The sequence below is a fragment of the Pezoporus flaviventris genome, unplaced genomic scaffold, assembly GCF_033815535.1.
Source record: "Pezoporus flaviventris isolate CSIRO_AGI_PZ_B2104156 unplaced genomic scaffold, CSIRO_AGI_Pfla_v1 ptg000057l, whole genome shotgun sequence".
Lineage (NCBI taxonomy): Eukaryota > Metazoa > Chordata > Aves > Psittaciformes > Psittacidae > Pezoporus > Pezoporus flaviventris.
In genome coordinates, this window is record NW_026892605.1 from 2687708 (window position 1) to 2710161 (window position 22454).

Genomic DNA, 22454 nt, shown 5'->3' on the forward strand with positions numbered 1-22454 from the left:
ACAAACAACTTTTATTTCAGCTTGAACTCCACATACAACATAGCTCAAACAAGTTGGTCATCTGCTTACTTGACTGACACAACTGTGATGGAGGAAAGCACCTCTCCAAGACACAGACTTCATATACAAGGCCATTTTGGCCAAAGCTGAAAACTGTTTCTTAAAACATATCTGCAAACTAAAGGGTTGAAAAAACACTTAACCTTATTTTACATTAATATGTTTTTTAATTGTTACTTAGTTTTCATTATTCTGAAGGAAAATACAAACTGCTGATCTAAGGGGGGGGGGGGGGGGGGAGAAAGAAGAAATACAACCTTATATGTATGCCCCCTATATTTGAGGCTGTAGGGCAGAATGGGTACAACGGTCTGAAGTCCCACACAGATTTCCATTCTGGCACGTTGTACCCTTTGAATATGACGACTCCCTGTCACAGAGCCATACACATAAAGCACACAAAGATTTGCAAGTTACATTCCTCATCTGAAGAAGAATGCTGTCCTGAACTGAATTCTTTATCATAACCACTTGAATAAATACTGCAGCTAGAGTGGCTTAAACGAAGAAAAGATTATTCTAAATTCTTTCATTCCATTTAGTTACTTAAGGAACAGCTTGAACTCACCCTCAAGGAATAACCCACAATGGGTTAACAGCATTTTGACAAACCAAAACACAGAACATCCACTATATCCTTATTATCTAACACAGTGGTAATGCTTCGAGAATTCTTGGCTGTATAGTAGTTTCAAGAAAAGGAAATCTAGTAAGCCTGCCTTTAATAAATGCATACTTTGCCAAGTGTTTCTCTTCACCAAGCTACAAAAACAGCTCCTATACAGTGTCTTCAAATGCAATGTCACACAGTCTCACACATTATTTTGTGTTTTGGTTTTTGGGGTAAAAGTGTATTATATACTCTGAGTTTTTGGGAAAGGCTGCTAGCAATGATGACACTTTAAAAACCATGTTAAAACTTTATTTGTGATGTCCTTTGTTTCAGAGCACTGTAGACTATCAGACAGAGATCTGAGGAAGTTTCATCATTCCAGGCTATTTTTCACTTGTTTGTGTATTTCATTTTGAGCTGCAGTATTATCACTGTTTATTATAGTAAAGTCTATGCTTCTCTAATCAAACAAAAATTATACAATTTCACTAATTTCTAAGCCTAGCCAAAGTTGGGATTTGGATAGTGAACAAATTATGACTCAATCCTGAAAACACCGTGTGATGTTTGTTAATAATGCAGTCTTCTAGAAAAAATGGACTGGAATATTTCTGCAACCTTTTTGCTGGAGGTTCACATTCTGAAAATCCTAATACACACTGATACTCCTAAATTATCTAGTAGTAAACACAACAGACATTAACTGCCACTTCTGGACAACCAAGAGGAAGCTGCTCAGATTCCAATCCCAATTTCACAATAGTTATAAGAATCACAGAATCACTCAGATTGGAAAAGACCTTTAAGATCATTGAGTCTAACCATTAACCTAGCACTTCCAAGTCCACCACTAAATCATATTCCTAAGCATTATGTCTACACATCTTTCAAATACCTCCAGAGATGGTGACTTCCCTGGGCAGCCTGACAACCTTTCCTATGAAAAACTTCTTCCTACTATCCAGCCCCTTTGCTCTTGTCCTTCCACTTGTTACTTGGGTGAAGAGACGAACACCCACCTTGCTACAACCTCCTTACAGGTAGAGAGCAGAGGTCCCCCCTCAGCCTCCTTTTCGCCAGACTGAACACCCCCAGGTCCCTCAGCTGTTCCCCATCACACTTGTGCTCCAGGCCCTTCACCAGCTCCATTGCCCTTCTCTGGACCCGCTCCAGCACCTCAATATCTCTCTTGCAGTGAGAGGCCCAGAACTGAACACAGGATTCGAGATGCAGCCTCACCAGTGCCCAGTACAGGGGGATGATCACTGCCCTGGCCCTGCTGGCCACACTATTGCTGATACAGGCCAGGATGCTGTTGGCCTCTTGGTTGCTTGGGCACAAGCTGGATCACGCCCAGCTCCATCAATCAGCACCCCGAGGTCCTTTTCCATCCACTCTGCCCCAAGCCTGTAGCACTGCATGGGGTTGTGGCTCAAGTGCAGGACACAGCACTGAGCCTTGTTGAGCCTCATGCAATTGACTTTGTGCCATCAATGCAGCGTGTCCAGATCCCTCTGCATAAACTTCGTACCCTCCAGCAGATGAGTGCTACTACCCAGCTCTGTGTCACCTGCAAACTTACAGAGGGTTCACTCTCTCCTCATCCAGGTCATTGATAAAGACACTAAACAGAACTGGACCAATACTGAGCCCTGGGGAAGACCACTTGTGACTGGCTGCCAACTGGATTTAACTCCATTCATAGAATCACAGAATAGGTAGGTTTGGAAAGCACCAGAACTCTTTGGGCCTGGCCATCCAGCTACATTTTTACCCAGCAAACAGCGACACCCATGCAAGGCTATAGGCAATCAGTTTCTCCAGGAGAATGGAAATAGTAACAAAGGCTTTACTACACTTGAGATAAACAACATCCACAGCCCTTCTCACATCCACTCAGTTCACTTATTCTGCTTTGGCCTAGTCTGCTGCAGTATACAGTATTTATTCCTCCTCTTGAACATCATCTGAAAAGTATGAGCTGCTCATCCTCAAAAAGGGGCTCAAATCTCATGCACTCAGATTGGTGTATGCAAGTTACCATTATTAAGTTATACAGAGCTTGTCTACAATCAGAAGGAAACTGGCCCTCTGCTGAGTTTCAGTATAGGGACTTCTGAACCATTACTGGAAAAAAAAAAGGGGATTAAATAACAGTAGAGACAAAACAGTTTCAGGACAGGCGCTGAAATGTCAATAGCATCTTTGTAGCTAGTCTGTCATGCCGGTAGTATGAGTCCATTAGGACATGTTCTCATAATGCTGCAAAAACTACTTTAGTGTTATTTCAATTGCACTCGATAGCACTGCTCTTAAATGCATTAATTCTGTGTAGCAACTTATTTTATCTTGGCCTGATACGGAATAAAAACATCTGTGAGATGGCTGCAACTAATAGCTGATCCTTAACCACAGTTCCACAATGTTTCTAGCAACTCCCCAGTGACCAAACCCTACAACTGCTCTTGCAATAATTTTTGCTTTGAGCTACAGCATATATATTATCAGGGGAATATTCTGCTTTAGAAAGGCTATTTTCTGGCAGTTATTTTAATTTTGAAATGTGCTACCATTTCACTACTACAAAAGCCCTTTTATTGGCAAATTCTTGGGGGTACCTTCCAACTGCAGACAGCAGCTTTCACAAAAGTGCCTAGCCTGTAGGAACTGCAGGCTAGACACCCACAATGTAGTTTCACCACCACTGACTGGGAAGCCTGCTTAAAGCAGACATGCTGAACCAGACAACTTTTAGCTACAACAAAAAGTACTGATGCAGCCTACTTAAAAAAAACTGAAACAATTTGCAGCCACTTAAAACAGTTCAAACCCCATTTTAGGCAAAACCACTAAAGCTTTATATAATAACGATGGAAGATACATTATTCAACACACACAAACAGTTAAATAATTTGGAACATTACCTGAGGGAGATTTGCTGCCGACAACCTTTGTCCTCTATAGCCCAAATTTCCTAATCCAAGCAGAGTCTTGAGAGACTACTTTTCACACAGCTATTTGTCCAGACTCTTGGAATATGACCTAATTGGTGGCCAGAGATTCAAAATGTGATGCAAGAACTACATTTCTGTTCAGCTTTGTTCATTTTGCATGTTATTTTCTTCTTAACTGTTTCTTAAAAGTTTTTCTATTCAATATTCACTGAAAGCAGCTAGTAACTTAGGCAAAGACAATTTATTGAATGTGTTTTACAGAAGCTGAGCATTTAACTTCTTTTACACTTAAGACTCCCACTTTTTTCTAAAATGAAAAATGAATGTGGTCTAAACTACTGTATTTTCTACTGCTTCATTAGAACTCATTTTTCTGCTGTATTTAACACATGCTGGCCTGCAGCAAGAAGGTGACCGACTACTGCTTAATAATTCATTGTCAGGATGCTCTTCCCTCTTCTATTTCGTTTGTGTTTTCCAAGACAAGGAACAATTTAGTACTTACAGAACCAAACTACGACTCCAGATAATTCAAAGGAATCCCTGTTGATCAAGTTCTAGCATATGCATGTACACATAGGACTATATGGTCAACAAAAGCACTGGAAATGGACAGATTAATCTGACTACAGTATACAGTTAAAAGTTTTCAAGAACCACAGTGGTAATCTGCTAGCCTTGTAGAGTACATCAACTTACAGAAAAGTTCAAATTCAAAGTAAACTAAAAGGGTAGCAAGGCAAACGAAAATAACTATATCCCATTTTCTGCCTGTTCTTGCTTCTTTTTTCTAACAGGCACATAAAAATCATCAGGCTTTCCATTAAAAAAAAAAAAAAATAACAAAACCAACAAATTCATCAAAATATGATTCAAAAAATTTCTAACAATAATACACATACATCTGGCAGTAACATGAGAGGAGGGGTCTTTTTTAATTAAAAGCATCAACTTCTGGAATACAGTTTAATTAAAATTTGCATGGAAATAATAGTTTTATTACGCTTAGCAACATTATCTAAAACCCAGAAAATTCATGTAATGTGTTAAATTAGTTTTAATGGGTTGAAATTAATCCTACTTAAAATTAAGAAATACACTGCAATAATGTACAACAATTTAATACAGTACCCTACTTTTTCATGAAGTTTAACAGGTGTCTAGAGAACTTTTTCTGACCCTAAAAGAGTTGACAGCCACACCAAATCACAGACTCATAGAATCGTTAGGGTTGGAAAGGACCTTAATATCATCTAGTTCCAACCCCCCTGCCATGGGCAGGGACACCTTACTCTAAATCATATCACCCAAGGCCTCATCCAACCTGGCCTTGAACACTGCCAGGGATGGAGCATTCACAACCTCCCTGGGCAAACTACTCCAGTGTCTCACCACCCTAACTGGAAAGAATTTCCTTCTTATATCCAATCTAAACTTCCCCTGTTTAAGTTTTAACCCGTTACCCCTTGTCCTTGTCACTACAGTCTCTAATGAAGAGTCCTTCTCCATCCCTTTTTGAAGGTTTCCTGTTGTAATGCAATAGAAATCTTTGCCCATTAGAATGTTATGTCAAACAGAACATCAATTACTGGATATTTTATGGCATTATGAAAATTTCTCCTAAAACTTAATTAAATCTACAAATGAAAATTTTAAAATAATGTTCTAATTGTTTATGATTTTTTTTCAGGCTCTACAACAGTATTGAAAAAAAACTGTGCATCTAGAATGTGCACCTACAACACAATATTACAGGAAAATACTTTTCAGTCTGACATTTAACCTAACGCTTGAAAGCACTGAGGATAAAATAATCATTTAGATATATTATCTAATGTATCAAAATGAAACAAAATTATCCAGTTGCTGCTACTATGGGATGTCAAAAAAAAAAACAAAACCCCAACAACTATGACATGAGCATCTTCAACTTGATGAGAGCATATAATGACATTAGAAATAACCACTTCACTTACAATTACCTTACATTAACGTTAAGAGAATAAACAGATGTATTCCAAATTAGTATCACTTTCACTCAACTGGAAGTATAAACACTCATAGCCACACAGGGTAATGAATAACCTTAACTTAGGATAATGCACATTTAAATACAAAATGGAAGATAGAAGAGTACTTATTCTGTAGTTATGTTTGCACTGTAGTCTCTTTCAGAACTACGTATCCATCACTTGACGTCACAACTGGGAAATATGATACTGTAAATTCACGCATTACAAAACCTCTATTTAGATTTTTTTTTTTAATGTTAAAGAACAGTGCTACAATAATCAAATACAATTCATAATTTATTTAGGAAAATGTAAATCTATTGACTTGGTGAATCTTACTCATAGTAAGATTCTTACTTACACATAGTGATTCATGAACACCAGTATATGAAGTAAAATTTCCTGAATCCCAAGTTACAAAACTAGATTAGCAAGATGATCACGTTTGCCAGAACAGAGTATTAATTTTTTCCCTAATTTTTGAACTTAAAAGTATACTATTACTTTTTAAATTCAGAAAAAAAACTTTACAAAAGAACTGATATTTTTTACCTATGAGTAGATTATTGCTACATTTATATTCCAAAGCATGAGAAAAAAAAAATGCCTTAAAGAGTTGTTGAAGTAGGTGTGCATTTTACCAGTTAAATGAAAGCCGTCTCAACTTGTAATTATCATTACAAATGTCCAATCTATAAATAAAAATTCCAAGTATTTCTTAAGTAGTTACTATAGCTTCAGGGATACAAGAAAGTACACACAATATGAAGTGTTTGGAACATATGATGGGAATGTTTTTTCCTGAAGATTCAAAAGCAATATGAAAACCAATGAAAAGCATGCTTCTGCTGTGATGCATTCCCCCCAGAAGTCCTACAAAAATTATACTATTGAATAATATAAACATAAGTGTCAGGTTGCATCTAGAGTAACAGACCACACATTATGGAAGAACTTACAAGAAAAGATTGCCAAATTTCTGATCTGCTACCGATTAGCAGAAGAATGTCATGCATTTGTTCCTAGCTGTAATCTAACCTTCATGCATATTCAGAAGCTAGAGTATATGTGCATAGTAACAGTAATCTTGCATGATGCTTCTTTACACAGTTTCTTTAGTAATATGAGTCCTAATGAAGATAATTTCAGGAAGCTGGCAAATTCTGTGATTTCACCACAACGAAAATATACCCAGATTTCAAAAAGAACAAGCCTGTTATAAAATACAGTTTATACTGGAGCTTGGCCATAATACAATAATAATAATAATAAACAAGGTACTCATCATTTTATATGGCTTTACACTCTGAATGCCACATTTTCTTCACATATTTATGCTTTACTAATTTTCCCCTTTCAAAAATGTATGAAAGATTGTTGCTTGGTAGTTCACATTTATACAGCTTTCCTAGAAGAACGCAGAACACCATAGTGAATGCCTGTTGTGCAGAAATAACCCTGAAGGCTGTATCATAGCAATATGCAGTAGAAAACCCTTACCAATTTTTCATCAACTGTGATGAGTTGCGTGTCTCGAGTTTGGTCCTGTGCCAGCCGCCATGTGGAAGTGCTCAGTGACCTGCAGTGCGAGACTTGAAGTTAAAAAATGATTCATGCAATGAGAAAATAGAGGCAGACAAATCTTACATAAACAAGTTACTTTAACAATATCCGTCTTGTAAAAAAAATTGAAGAGGGAGAGATGAGGGCACAAAAATCCTTTTTCTCCCCAATTAGTTCTGTCTGCTGAGTTTTTGGCAGGCTCCCACTCAGCAGTTCACAACAGGCTGCACTTTATGTCAGCCTACAGGCTCTCTGTCAAGAGAGACTGCCAGTGGCAAGGACTGTACTGCTCTATATGAATGTACAGTAGCTGGTTTGTCACGAATAGACAGAAAAATATAAGGCTGCTGCAAGCATTCTGGAACTCTGATCCTTAAAATGATGGCATGAGAGGAAAAAAACCCTAAATCCATTTGCAATGGTAAAGCATCAGTACTATGCTTAAACAATGGAATATTAACAAATTTAAAACAAACAAACCAACCCAACAAAAAACAACAAAACAAACCCTAAGCGGATAGTTACAGCAGAATTTTCTTATTTTGAGTGGGCAAAGCTCACAATTGTTTTGCTTCGTTTCTAAGTTGGTATGGATCAGCTTATTCACACTGAAGAAATATGATTAATCTTCTTGCATAAGTACAAAACCTGTACAGATGGAAATATAGAACCCAATTCCACATCACTGAATTAAGAAGTAAAATTTGCATTATGTTACTGATGTCAGGACTGGGCCCTTTTAGTACAAATTATCCTTTGGCAAAATAATGGAAGAGCAGGTGAAACAAGCCAAAAAGCCCAATTCTCTGAGCTAATAATGTGCTTCACGTTTAATTAAGGTAATTTTAAATAAACAAGGCACAAAAGAGAATATAGGCGACTGAACAGTAAAAGGGACTAAGCCACTTTTGTTTCAACTGTTCTTCAGATGATTACTTAAGTTGGGAAGCCAGACATGCTTGCAAATACAAATGAATTTTAAGAATTTTGCCTATGGGATACTCAGAACCATATTTCTAGTAACTTAACACTACTGGTAATGATTACCTAAGTTTTGAGGAAAACATCAATAGGTGTCTCGAGAAACACCACATCTTTTAAAGCGAAATTCCAAGACTTTCAGAAAATCTGCAATACTATGCAAACTAACTTTTCCCCACTTAAACTACAACTGTTAAATAATCAAGAGTGTGAAAGGTGTTTCAGGACCAGATAACCACACAGTCATTCAAAACCTGTAAATTATAACAGCATACTTTCCATTGCATTCTACAGCATGGAAACATGGAAGACCTGACTGGGGAAATGGTCTCCCCAACAAATGTATTTACTACGTCTTCTAATCTCCAATCCCTCCTTAATTTTTGACAGCTCTGGTGAAAATGCATTTCAAGATATGAACTTGACCATTTCATTAATCTAGCCACACTGGATTTAACATACTAACTGAACAAGCATTAAATTTTCAGACAATACTGGCATGGTAAAGTTTTTAGGAGGCAAAACCTACACTAGAAAGGAATTTGAATTTAGCCACAAGAATCTTATAAAACTACACAACTGGAACAAAGTTCAGTTCAGTGCTATTTCAAATGTAGATTCCCACAAATCTATACTTCTAACACAGATTACACTCTACTAAATTACTTTCCATCTGCCAGTAACAACTTCAAAAAATCTCCACTTCATGAAAAACAAAAAGCACAACGTTTATACCATCACCCAACTTTTTGACATGGACAGAGACATCTATTCCTATTTAAAATGACAAAATCTGTCTGGAAGGCTACTCTGAAAAAGAAGATGAAGGTTTTAAGTTCAAGGGAGCACAAGAATTTTATAAACATCCAAATGATAACTCCTCACTCAGCTCAAAATCTCTGTCCCAGACAGCTTCTGGCTCGACACAGTTGTTTGGTTTTTTTTTAATTTGTACATGTAAAACAATACATCATAAAAACAGAATAGACACTTATTGCAGGATGCTACAAGAAATGGCTCCTAAATGGTCCTCATTCAAAAATGGACCAAGAGAGAACTAGCCTAAAAGCCTTCAGAATAGAAGCATTACACTTGAGTTCCTGTGGTAAGTAGCTGAAGCTACAAAATTTCCAAACTTAAACAAGGCAAAAACATAGTGACAGGAAAATTAGTTCCCCCCCCCCGTAATTTTCATATCAAAAGTTGTATTCTGCAGGTGCTCTCAAACTTCATGTGATACAGCATTCACTATGCTACTTAATATATGGCCAAAGAAGGACACTGGATTATGCAATCAAACTGGTCCTTTCTGGGTAGAAAATAATTTAAACTATGAATTAAGAATTACTCTGAATCTTGTTCTGTCTGATGAATATGTAAAGATTTGAGTATGCCAGGATTTAAATAATAATGCTGATCAGAATCCTACTTTTTCTTGTAATATACATGCATCCTGGAACAAAATTTAGCATAATTCAGTTTTAATTTGGTTGTTTGGGTGGGGGGTTTTGCATTCATCAGCTTTGAAAAGTGTAAAAGCCATTCCCTTCCAAAATGATTTCTCTTCATAGGGTGACCTACATTTGCAGGGGAAAAAAAAAAAAAAAAAAAGAAAAAGATTCTATACCATTATAGTTAATAGGGAAGAGCAGAGTAAAATTCTAGCAGATTAAGGGTGGGCAGAATCTCTCCCTGAGATGCCTCTATAATGCACACAAAGGGAGCGGATTTTTTTTTTTTTTAACAAGATGTCTCTGTCAACTGGGATAAATTGCAAGGTATCACACCTCACAGTTTTCATGATGTTTTAGCTCTTCTACTACAAAAGCAGGCAGGCGGTTTAATAAACCCAACTTTTGCTCCTATTAATCATTTTTCAAAGCCATTTCTCTTGACTACATCATTTTGGAAAAAAAAACAACTGTTACTGGAATTTGCAAGATGTACATTTCTTAAATGTCCAGCCTTCTGTCCATCCCTGGTTGCAATGAATTAGCAAGAATATATTATCCTTAAGAATTTCCTATTTGAAAAGTGGCTGAAAACTGGACTAGACTACAAATGTGAACCTTAAGCCCATGGAGGCCTTTCTCTGTAAAAACACATAAACCACAAGTTTTGCTTTAGAGATGACAGGCTCTTGATATTTACATTTGTTCCATCTCTCATAGATGAGTAACCTGGAGCTTAGAAACACCAGCAACTCTGAAACACCATGTGATCTGAAACACTATTCAGAAACTAATAGAAAGTGTTACTTCATTCCCAGAGTGCTTGTTTAATTTTCAAAAGGTTTCACTGCAGGTTTGTCCCTAATGTCAGGCACTTAACTGAGGAGATAACCAGGAAACACACCTCTTACACCGCCCCACAATGACAGCTATCATTTCATTACCATTTCCCCTTAAAAACTGTATAAACTTTACAACATTCACTTTACCTTCAAAGTACATGAATATGTAATCTAAATCACTGAAGTGACCATTCAATTTAAACCTTTTATTCTGTCCCCAACAGTAATTCTCACAAAATTCCCAATACATAAATGCCTCTGCCCATATCCACCTTGACCTTTACATAGCTTTTGTGACAGAAAAACCTGCAGAAGTATAAAACATACATTCTCTGGTTCCATCTCAAAAGATTCTTTTCCTTTCTTCTACTACTGACTTCCAGAAAGGTAATCTGTTTTCTTGCTTACTCTTTGTAAGCAACAGAATCCACATTATCCTGATTTGCCTCTTTTTGACTGCTTTTGTGTTTGTTTCTTCTTCCTGTCAAAATAGCTTGTGAAGAGGCCTTAAGAGCAGGAAATTCACCGATTTAAAATTACTGTACACAGACTACTTTAATAGTAACTAGACCAGCAATATAATTCTTAAGTTCAGAAACTATACAGAAATTTTTAAATGGAATAGCTAGCAACAATAAACACTACTAAGGTCATTACTGTTCCATTCAAAACACAGATCCAACAAACTTCCTTCACAGTTACTATCTAATAAACAAAGCGTGATGAGACTCCAAACTGGCCACAGCTCTTTAGTGGATCTGCCCATTTCTCTTATAATGAGCTCCCTTGTGATGAGCAAATATGCTTGTAAATGTAAAAGCCTTTTAAAACAAAAACCCTTCAAAATTATGTAGACAAAAGTAAAATTAAGGTTTAAAATTAAAAAGTCACCCTTTACGTCCTTTATGATCTTGTAGACACTTTTCCACATTAATGTAAGGGCTAATGCGATCTGCAGGTTCTCGGATTATAACCAACCCTTCACAAGGTCTTCTAGTCCGACAGAAGTTTTTCTTTCACTGAGGCACAGCTATATGGCTGGTGAAGATGCCACACTACCCTACAGGGACTCAAACAGCAAAATCCTCCTCTTGCTGAAGTTTGGTTTTCTGGACCTCTTTCTTCATATGTGTCTGGAATACACTCCTCCTCCCCAAGCATACTCCCTTTCTCAAACCCCTTAGTCATTCTCTTAATGGAAGATTCCTTCTTTGTTCTCTACATGTTAGCCTGTCACACAAATACAGGGGTGTCTCTGCGGTTCCACAAGTACGGATAACTTGCATGAATGTACAGAAGCTCCTCTGGCTACAAAGACCACCACTCAGACTATAATCTGGTTTACAATTACGGAAGTGGTATTTTGTCCACAGCTGGTACCACTGTGTTGGGCATTTAAATCCCTTAAACTTGATCTCTGTGATTCTGTATCATAATTTTCCTCTATTATCATTTAATAATTTCTATCATTTATTATGATTTCATTATACTAATTTCTGTGGTTCACTTAAAAGGTAACTTTGTATAATACAATTTTATCTCTGCTATAAATATGACTGATTATAGTCCATCTTCAGGATGAACTCTGCTTTAATATCTGCTTTATACCCTTTAATGATCTTCCTTGGTTTCAGTGTTAGGAATTTTAAAAAGGCGAAGGTTCCTTTTTCTGCCACAGCACAGAGTTGTTCAGAAAGGCATTATAGACCTGAACATAGCATCTACACTGGGTTCTGGCTACAATCTGTTATTTTAGAATCTCACAGTAAGTTTAAATGTCTTTTATACTGTGTAGAGAGGCAGAAGCAGAAATTTGGCAAAGACTACACTACATGGTCTTAAGGTCTTACTAAATACTTGTAAAAAACCTCTTACATTAGCTCAGTAATACAGAAGAAATTACTGATGACTACTAGTGAAAATGTGTATTTGTAGAGTTGAAAAATTTCTACAGGTATCACTTATCCCAGAAAAACAAATGCTGTGATCATCTAATCACATTTCTTCCAAGGGAAACATGTACTCCCCTTCCAACATCATCTGCTATTCCAGGAAAGTTACAAATGGGTTCCACATCTCTGCTACACAAATTAAGGGGTCCACTGAGAAGCCATTATCCAGTCTTCACTACAGTATTGACACTCTCGACCTTATCCCAGTGTCGGATAAGGACATTGCAAAGTTCCTTGTTGCAGGGTACATACTTATGTCTCCTCTTCCCTTCTTACATTAGCTGCCCCACCTCTGCTGACATCATTAACCAATTCTATTAGGGAAACCAAATCGCGAAAAAAACGTCAATGAAGTCTTTTCTGGTATCGGGACAAATAATATTAAGGCATCAAACTTGAACACTTATCTTGGTAGTTTTGGATATCAGCATTTAATCTCTAAAACTCAGCGTATTTGAACTTCCGGAATATCTGCTAAATAACCTATGCTTAACCGCTATATACTTTATCTTTTTAACTGCATGAAGAGAAAAATAAATGGAAGTCTTACAAAAGAGAATGCCTGTCACAGAGCCTCTGGAAATGTCGTGAAGAATCCCCCACAAGCCCAGTGGAAGATGAGAAGCAGCCATATTTACAAGGCATGAATCTGCCTTTCACAAAGAGCAAGGCTGTAATTGGGATCTTATACAACACCCAGATGCAAAAACTTCTATTTACCTGATCTAATTCCGTAGCTGAAATTTAATTCATTGCACACAAAAAAAAGGCTCCTTAACCTCCTTATGCAACATATCTGACTGTTTGATCTATTAGCACCCCCTTTTGGTCAACTGTTGGAGATATGCTGAAGAAAACCAGGTACCACAGCCCAGGTAATCGGATCACAATAAAAAGATGAACCCAAGTCTTGAAGAAAAACTCATGTACCTCATGAAAAATTAAGGCAGTCATTAAGAAGTTATGTCTTAATGGTGTTTTAAGTATTCTGATACTGAATGACCAGGGCACAAGTAGGTGTGAATATACATATATATATATATATATATATATATATGTAGAAGCCATGATTAACCATTCAGTACATTGAACAGATAAACATTCTCAGAAAAACAGCCTCTTTTAATATTATGGCATTTATCAGATATAAGGTTCATAGGATACAGCCACCATAAAGACATTAAATTCTGAACTAAAAGCACAAGAAAACACTGCCAGCTCAGAACTTCCATAGCATCTAACCTAGTCTCACACTGCAATTAAGCAGACAAGAAACAAATCAGTATTATGTTCTCACATAAAATACAGACATTAATGACTGTCTGTTCTATGATGTCAAATACAGTACAGATCATAGTATTCAGCTCCAATATAACGCATTTTTATAAAGACAGCTTGTAAAGTTGAACTTGTTAAAGATTAACTTAAATAGAGTGGTATAATACTACCTTGGTATTAGATTCACTACCGTAATTAAAAGTTATAAAGACTTAACAGAATCAATGATATTTTATTTTTACCAGGATACATTTACTACTATAATGCCAAACATTGCCTGTGGAGACCATGTAGTTCTATTTTGTAGTATGAATTGCACGAGTAACTTTTGGGTTTGGAGGAAAAGCAACTTCTCCATTCTCAGACAATAATGGCACATCATGATTTTTCTTTTCCCTACAAAATGATCTTAAATTATGAACACAGTAAATTGTGTTTCTGAATGGATGAAAGGAATACCAATTTATTTAATCTAAACTGTTGAAATTTCTGTATTAAGCAGCAAAAACCAAACAAAATTGAAATAGAAATACATAAACACTGCTTCTACTTGCTAAAAAGTTTATATGCAAAAAATACTTGGATTTTTTTTTCCAGGTGTGTGTTTGGAAAACAGGGCAGGAACTGACTTTGTTTTTCTGCTAGGCAAATCTGTGATACGAAAAGAAGCAATGGTCATACAAATGTACTGAATAACCATGAAAATAATTTTAAGCATTTGACTTGTGGCTTATAACTTAGTGAACATCTTCAAAGCTAGATGTTAAATTTACCTGAAATTCAGAAATAGAATCATAGAATAGTTAGGGTTGGAAAGAACCTTAAGATCATCCAGTGCCAACACCCCTGCCATGAGCAGGGACACCTCACACTGAACTATATCACCCAAGGCTCTGTCCAGCCTGGCCTTGAACACTGACAGGGATGAAGCATTCACAGCTTCCTCGGGCAACCCATTCCAGTGCCTCACCACCCTAACAGGAAAGAACTTTTCCCTTATATCTAACCTGAACTTCCTTGTTTCAGTTTGAATCCATTATCCCTTGTATTACCACTACAGTCCCTAATGAAGAGTCCCTCTCTAGCGTCCTTGTAGGCCCCCTTCAGATACTGGAAGGCTGCTATGAGGTCCCCACACAGCCTTCTCTTCTCCAGGCTGAACAGCCCCAACTGTCTCAGCCCATCTTCATACGGGAGGTGCTCCAGGCCCTGATCATCCTTGTGGGTCTCCTCTAGACTTGCTCCAACAGCCCCATTAATTAGGTGGGTAAGTGCATGGCACAAGCATATACACAATGAAAACAGTTTGAGCTAAGGAACGGTTCAGGCAAAAAATTCACAGAGCTAGCTTGGATTCAAGTCAGCATGCAGGCAAGTGAGGACTGCACATCTCGAAACAGTTCTCTAAATGTCCCAGGCTCATACCTGGCTGCTCCTCCACGTGCTTGGACATAAACTCAGCCATTATTTGCAACTAAATTTCTGAGAAAAAGTCTTTTTTCATTGCTTCTAGACCCCCATATGCACGAGTCAAAAAAGTTTATCAGTCATCTCTCCCAGATTTCAGCAAACACACAAGAAACACTTCTGAGAGAGGAGCTTAACAGGTTAGGAATAAAATGACCCAAAATTATTTAAGTATTTTTGTAGGAGAAATCATAAAACTCATTGTGAAAGGAGATCTGGTATACTACTTTTACAGCAATAGAATACATGACTTATAAGCTGCCCAACTGCTGACATGTGACAGGAAGTCTGAACTACTGCCTGTACAGATGCTGATCAGCAATTTTATTTCATACTACTCTCCAAACCAGAAGACCTAGTATTAAGAAATTATCCACAGATCACAATATGAGAACAGCAGGTTCTCTGTGAACCAGTGGAAAATTCCTGTAGACAAATCAGACAAAAGGCAAATAATATGAGAAACGCTGCATAGCCAATATAGGCTATCAACTGACTTTTATATTATCTAGTTAGAAAGCCCAATAAAGTTTAAAAAGAACAGGCAAAAATTATGTAGGCAGTAAAGACAAAATACACAGGTGACACACTTGCTCTGTTTGTGCTTTCCAAATGTCAAACTTCTCCCCACACATACACATTCAGGAATTCATACAACTAGACACTAACTAAAAACTATGCTCTCTTTATAGTAAGAACAACGAATGTCAAAGGGTTTAATTCCAAAACTGTGAGGAATGAAACTAATGTTCTACAACCCACCTCTGTCTTAGGGAAGTTTATGCATTTTGAACAAGAGCCTTTGAATAATGTAAAATTTAACAAAGAGATTAGTAAAGATTCCTCTGTGTTTGCAAACTGGTTTATGGCATAGTACACTCCTGTATTTCATTCTTATCCTTTCCTCTTGATTTAGTCTATTTGACTGTACTTACAGGCTTAAGTAATACTTATTCTAATAATCTAAGGTAATAGGAAGGTCTGTAAACCACGGCATATAAATAAAGGTACTTCTTTCTTATTTAATGTACTCAAAAACACTGAACTGTGAACTACTAGAGTGCAAAAGAACCTTTTGAAGTGTTACTAGAAAACTGTATCTTGGTTTATAATGGTTCACAGAATTCAGGGAAGCTGTTCAGCTAGTAAGCCTTGCTTGTGGTGCAGCTATGAAAAAAATTTATTTAAGACCCATCTATTAATTTCTGTTTGTAGTATTTCATAAAAGCCACTTAAGAGACAGCCAAATACCTCACAAATGGCATGTGAAGCAGGTCTCTTTTCAGAACTGTATGCTCTCAGCAATTTTTATAGATAAGAATGGGAAAATACAGCTAGTATAATTGTGTATAATTTTATTTCATCCTTCGTCAACTTTGCCTTATCTCAGCCTCCTTACTCTTCAATTTCCTTACTGACATCAAACTTCTGTCCTCCTCTTTGAACTGTTGCTATTCCAGTTATCAGGTACCTTAACTACTCTCCATTATATCACACACCTTAATCATACCACAGCCCATTTCTTACTTCTTCTGCATATGCACATCATTTCTTTCCAACATATTTTCTACTTAATACACCTGTGAATTGAACAACTCCAGTGATATTTCAGTAAATCTTTGCTTATTGAGTTAATCGAGTTATATGCAGAGAACATACGCCAATGTTGCCATCATACATGCAACAATATAAACTGAGTTTTCAAGTCAGACTGTGCTCCACCTTTAACAATCTGAAGACAAACCCTGTCAGACCATGCAGTAGGACCTAAGGGTACCAACAGGTCTTAATGGCTGTGACTAGCCTCACTCAGAGTATTCACTGAACACCCCCCACCTGCAGTCCTGGAGCTCCAGTTAAGCTCATCTGGGTCTTCAACCACTGCCTCAGCAACATCATTAAATGCACCTGCCTCCAACCCTGCCTCTAGTTCCTGTGTCTGAGCCTGGCTAAACCCCTCACCAAGCTGCAACATGACTCCAGTCCTGTTCAGACCCTGCTGCCTACATGGACTTCAGACACACTCTGCAGATTGTTCCTGAACCTGTCTCCAATTCGTTTTGCTCCTGGACTTCCCTGATGGACCCTGGAGCTTTCTCATGACTTTGCTATGTCTGGGATTGTTGATGGACCTTATTACCAGAAACCAGCTTTCCTCATGTATAGATGCTGCGGCTTAATCAGTGAGGGCACTGTCTCTGCTGGGATCACCCACAGCTCCCAGGTTACCCCACCTTCAAGAGCAGCAGCCCTTGCAGCTCCCTGACACTTTGCTAGTCATTAATTCCTATAAAATTATTTTTTTTCTCAGTGTATGCAGTATATCAACACTTGTTTTCAGCCTCACTACTCTGCAACCAAAGCACAGGAATTACTTTTATGTAGTTTCTCTATAATGTTAAATTTTAAATCTTACCTCTTTTAAAAAGATACTAACTACACAGGTATTTTGTTGTGGGTACCAGTGTGACGAATTAGCTTCTACAATACTCATCTGTCTTTAGCTTAAAAGAAATGCTTACTGCAATGTAAGCAACCTAAGTGTCTTCAACAGAAGTTGAAAAAAAATTATCACATCAAAACTTATATTCAAGTGCAAGTAACAATTACATGGCACTAGTTCAGAGAAAAAAAGAGAAAATAAAAGTTCTTTCTTCTACAGAATACTCTATCAGCCTCTGCAGTCTTGTAACAATTCTTTAAATTGATGATTATTTAGTGTTACAAGAGTAATATAATGAAACTCCCAAGCTACTCAAATGAAGTCTACTTTAAAAGAAAGCTTGAGTGCCTTGTTGTTCCAATCCTGTTGTTCTTTATTTTCTTTCCATTTACCAGCATTAACATAAACACATCTTACGAACATTTTCTGAGAACTCACCTTTAAGAAGAAAAATAACCTTGTCAGCTACCCTATTTGTGTGTTTGCTTGTACTCTTACTTACACACTGACTCCTCCACTAGTATTATTCTTTCCTTTTACTAGTCTCTTTTTATACTCTTACAGACCGATCAGCTATTAGCTCTCTGAAAGGAGAACACTAGCCCTGCTATTGCCCACCCTTTTCTAAAGTGGAATAAACCCTTAAGGCAAAACGTGTGCTTCAAATTCACAGAATCATAGAATAGTTAGGGTTGGAAAGAACCTTAAGGTCATCTAGTTCCAACCCCCCTGCCATGAGCAGGGACACCTCACACTAAACCATGTCACCCAAGGCTCTGTCCTACCTGGCGTTGAACACTGCCAGGGATGGAGCATTCACAACTTCCCTGGGCAACCCATTCCAGCGCCTCACCACCCTCTCCGTAAAGAACTTCTTCCTTGTATCTAACCTGAACTTCTCCTGTTTCAGTCCATTACTCCTTGTCCTATCACTACAGTCCCTGATGAAGAGGCCCTCTCCAGCAGCCAAATAATTAATTAATAATTAATACAATACAATAAATGCTAACATTATTCTTCAATTCCAGTTCAGGCAACAGCATCCCAATTATTTGTCTCTTTCTCTGGTAGGCACAATCAACACTGACATATGACAAAACATCACTGCTGCAGAATTTCCCTTCAGGTAACTCGAATAACACAGGAAACACAAATACTCCCTGAAAACAGGACAGAATAGTCAAAGCTACTGCATGAAGAGCTCTATATTTTTTCCTTCATTTAAAATACAGTGGTTCTACTGAAAATGGTAAGCCATTTGTTTATTCTTGTCTTTAAATAGCCAGAAAATACTCCTCTGGTTTTATAATTAAAGATGGTACTTCTGAACATTATTAACATCAGTTATAACATCCACTAAAATCTCTACTTAAAACTACTGACATATATAAAATAGATGAAAAATTAAACAGTTACCCTCTGCCACAAAATTCTGGTTTAGACTTTAATACACATGGTATCACTAACATTTAGTGGAAAATTACTTTGTTAGACTGATAGCAAATGATGACATCAGAAGTATTTACACATAATATGTGCATGAAACATAGGTCTTCAAATATTTTATATAAAATACATCAAATCTGATTTTTTTAAAATGATGAAGAGAAGCTGTTCACAAAATCTTCCACATTAACACTCCAAGAACAAGCAGCTGCAAGAATTGTTTGCCCACACACATTCTCTAGCTGCCTACAGTCTGTCCAGTGGAATTAGAACTTAATTTACTTCTTCTGTATCAGTCACAGGTCAAAGGAAGATCAAGTTAGACAGAAATTACTGCAGCTAGAAAGTGGCTTTTTAACAAAATGGTACCTGAACATACTGTTATACTGCCAGGAGGGAATAAGTGTACTTTAAGCTCAGAAATATGCCATTCGTTTCTTAGGAAATACGGAAATATGATTATAAAGACGGAAATGTTAACTGTTCAGCTTGCCTCCTGCTCGTTTAACAGTATCTTTTATCAAGAAACAATAAAGACCAGTTTGGAGGTATCCTTTGTAACACATTCAAGATCCAATTCTTACACAAAAATTTAAAAAGCTTATAAAAATCCACTGTATTGTCATGAGAACGAAAACATGTACATGGATAAAATATGTAACACAATAAACTCTTAAGAATTATACAAATTTACTGAAACTGTTAGTATAAAATAAGATTTTTTAAAACCTGTTTTTTTTTTTCTGAACTATCTGGGAGTAGTTTCAAGCTTTGCTGCTAACTATGCAAGCCTCTCAGCATTTCAATCTCTTACAGCAGACAATTTCATCTATGACAGACAATTTGGCCAACAGCAGACAAATCAATAGGCTGCCTGGCAAAATGGGATTATCTTTAATTTCTATTTTTTCTCAACACAATAGAATTTAATTTCAGGCCCTATGGCAAAAAACTTAAAAAAAAACTTAAAAAAAAAAAAGCAAATAGACATGGCTTACTCTCAAAGAACCAACACTGCCAAATTTAGGAACAGGTATTTTCCTGCATCACAAGACTGTATGTCAACCCCAGACAGAAACAGTCCTTTTTATGTCCAGAAATTTACCTTAACTTCTGCCTAACACTGTTTTCAAGCACGCTAGAAGTTCACAAGTGCCTTTAAATTTGAAATAAACAGTCAGAAGTTTGGGGATGATGAGACATTATTACCATACTATGTAGGTAATTTGTCAAAGAATAAGTTATACCAAGACATCAGCAAAAATAACATTCAAAATTGAGAATGCAGACAAAAGTTAAAAATATGAACCATATTAACTTTAGTTAGTGTTTCCATCCTCACTATTCATCACCATGTGCTTAACAGGCATTTATTTTGTTCCAAAAAAAAAAAAAAAAAATCAGATACTAATTCTGCTTGTGTCTAGTTGTGACTGAAAGACCAAAGCAGCATGCTACTGAGGTAGTATCAAATTCTCAAGTTATTTGGGGTTTTGGAATTTAACTTTTGTTGCACCTCACTGGCACATTTTGATAGTGACCGTTTTTGTGAAGAACAGCTTTGAAAGTTACAGTTTCTACCAGTCAGAAATACAACCCAACCCAACCGTCTTCTGGGCTTTTCCAATCATATATAAATATTGCATCAAGTTGGGCTGTATAATGGAATAACAAGGTTAATTGAGTCATAATGCTCAAACCTACATTAAGGCAACATTAAGGTCATTTTTGTAATCAAAAAAGTAGTATTTTTCCACTATGAGTTAAACCTGCTGAACAGTGTATTTTAAACCACCACCACTAAAGCAAATTCTATTATTTTGTTAACATAGATTTGAAATTCTATCTGTTGACATCTGGCATTCGAATACTCCATGTATCCATATGTCATTTCATAATCTATTAATTCCTTTAGTTATCTGACAAAAAAGCATGCTTGAAGTCATTGTAATAAGTTCTACAAATATATTCCTTTCAAATTTCAAGATACCAAATATTTGGCATTAGGAAATACCAACATGAAAGCCTTGGAAAAAAAAAAGTTTGGGGTTTTGTTTTGAAAACAAAGTGTCATTTTCAAAGCCAGTGTCAGAAACTATTTTAAATTGTTTAATCCCTGAAGGAAAGTATTATGTCCTTCTGTTTTAGGATACCAGTGGCAACAAACTTCACCTCTACCTTTCAAGACTTTTTTGTTTGGGTTGTTTAGTATTTGGGTTTTTTTTGGTTTGGTAGGGTTTGGAGGTTTTATTCATATCACCACTCCTCTTCAAATCTTCAAAGTGGAGAGAAGATTATCTCAGATCAGTAAATTTAAGGGAAAAGTTATTCTGACATGTATCAATACTTGTTTTAAAGATACACCAAATTTAGGTAAGTGACCTGCAGTTCTGAGCCCATGATGACTAGCTGTCACAGAGCTGGTAAGAAGAGCTTTCAACTCTGTTCTAGTTCAGAAACAAGAACATCCCTTATTTGCTAGTTATCTTTCAATGCAAACATATACTTTAAACATCTGTCTGCTTGTCTCTATTAAACCTTCTCTTGCTGAAAAAGCAAGATAAGGTTTGATTTCTCCCCCTTCAAGTTTCTAATTCCAAAAGTGAAGGAACCAAATGTAATTAAAGTAACTTGCTCCATGTTATATGTCAAACAATGAACACCAATATAAGAAGCCTCATCAGGAACATTTTGCTGACATAACACCTGTGCAACTTACTTCTCCCTCATTACACTAGGAAAACATCCATTTCCAAAACATCTCTCCCTTGCCTGTTCTCAAACTTTGTCTCTCCTAACCTCTTTTGCCCTTCTGCTTCTCTTACTTTCACATCTTTCTACCCATCATCTTCTTCAGCTAGACCAATACTGAAAGTGACAGAATTCACCATGTGATTCACCAGAGCCACTGACCTCGTAAGAAAGGTGCATATCCATGAACAACACACCAGTCAGAATAAAGGACAGAAGCAAGTAGGATGGATAAGCAACTTTGAGATCATAAACAAAGTACTTGCAAAAGGACTCAAGTCATCCTACTCACCAGAAACCTCCTCCTCTCCCTCAAAACATGTGAAGCTTTTGGGGAAAGAGGACCTTCCTTCTCAAGAGTCAGACACCAGATAGTCATCAAAGGACATGTGATTACAAAAAATAAACACCAGTGATGCTTTCAGTCACAGTTAATATACAAGATTTGGCTACTAGACCCTTTTTTATCTATACAATTATTATTTGAACAGTGCGGACTGAGTCAAAAGGAGTAGGTTTTAAATGAATTATATGCTTAGATGTATGGAACATCTACTTTCCCCAGAATACTGGGTTAGGCTATCTGCAAGATCAGGCAAATACTCACTGCTGCCTGGAGTCTTGTTTTTTTAAAATTAAGC

At 36.8% G+C, this 22454-nt stretch overlaps 1 protein-coding gene across 1 annotated transcript in view; it reads right to left on the minus strand.

The window, feature by feature from the left end:
* Nucleotides 1–22454, minus strand: part of NDUFS4 (NADH:ubiquinone oxidoreductase subunit S4) — a 47687-nt gene that overhangs the window by 19690 nt on the left and 5543 nt on the right. The window contains exon 2 of the mRNA XM_061469394.1: nucleotides 7140–7218. Within this exon, the coding sequence (XP_061325378.1) occupies nucleotides 7140–7218 (79 nt within the window). The remainder of the gene's footprint in view (nucleotides 1–7139; nucleotides 7219–22454) is intronic.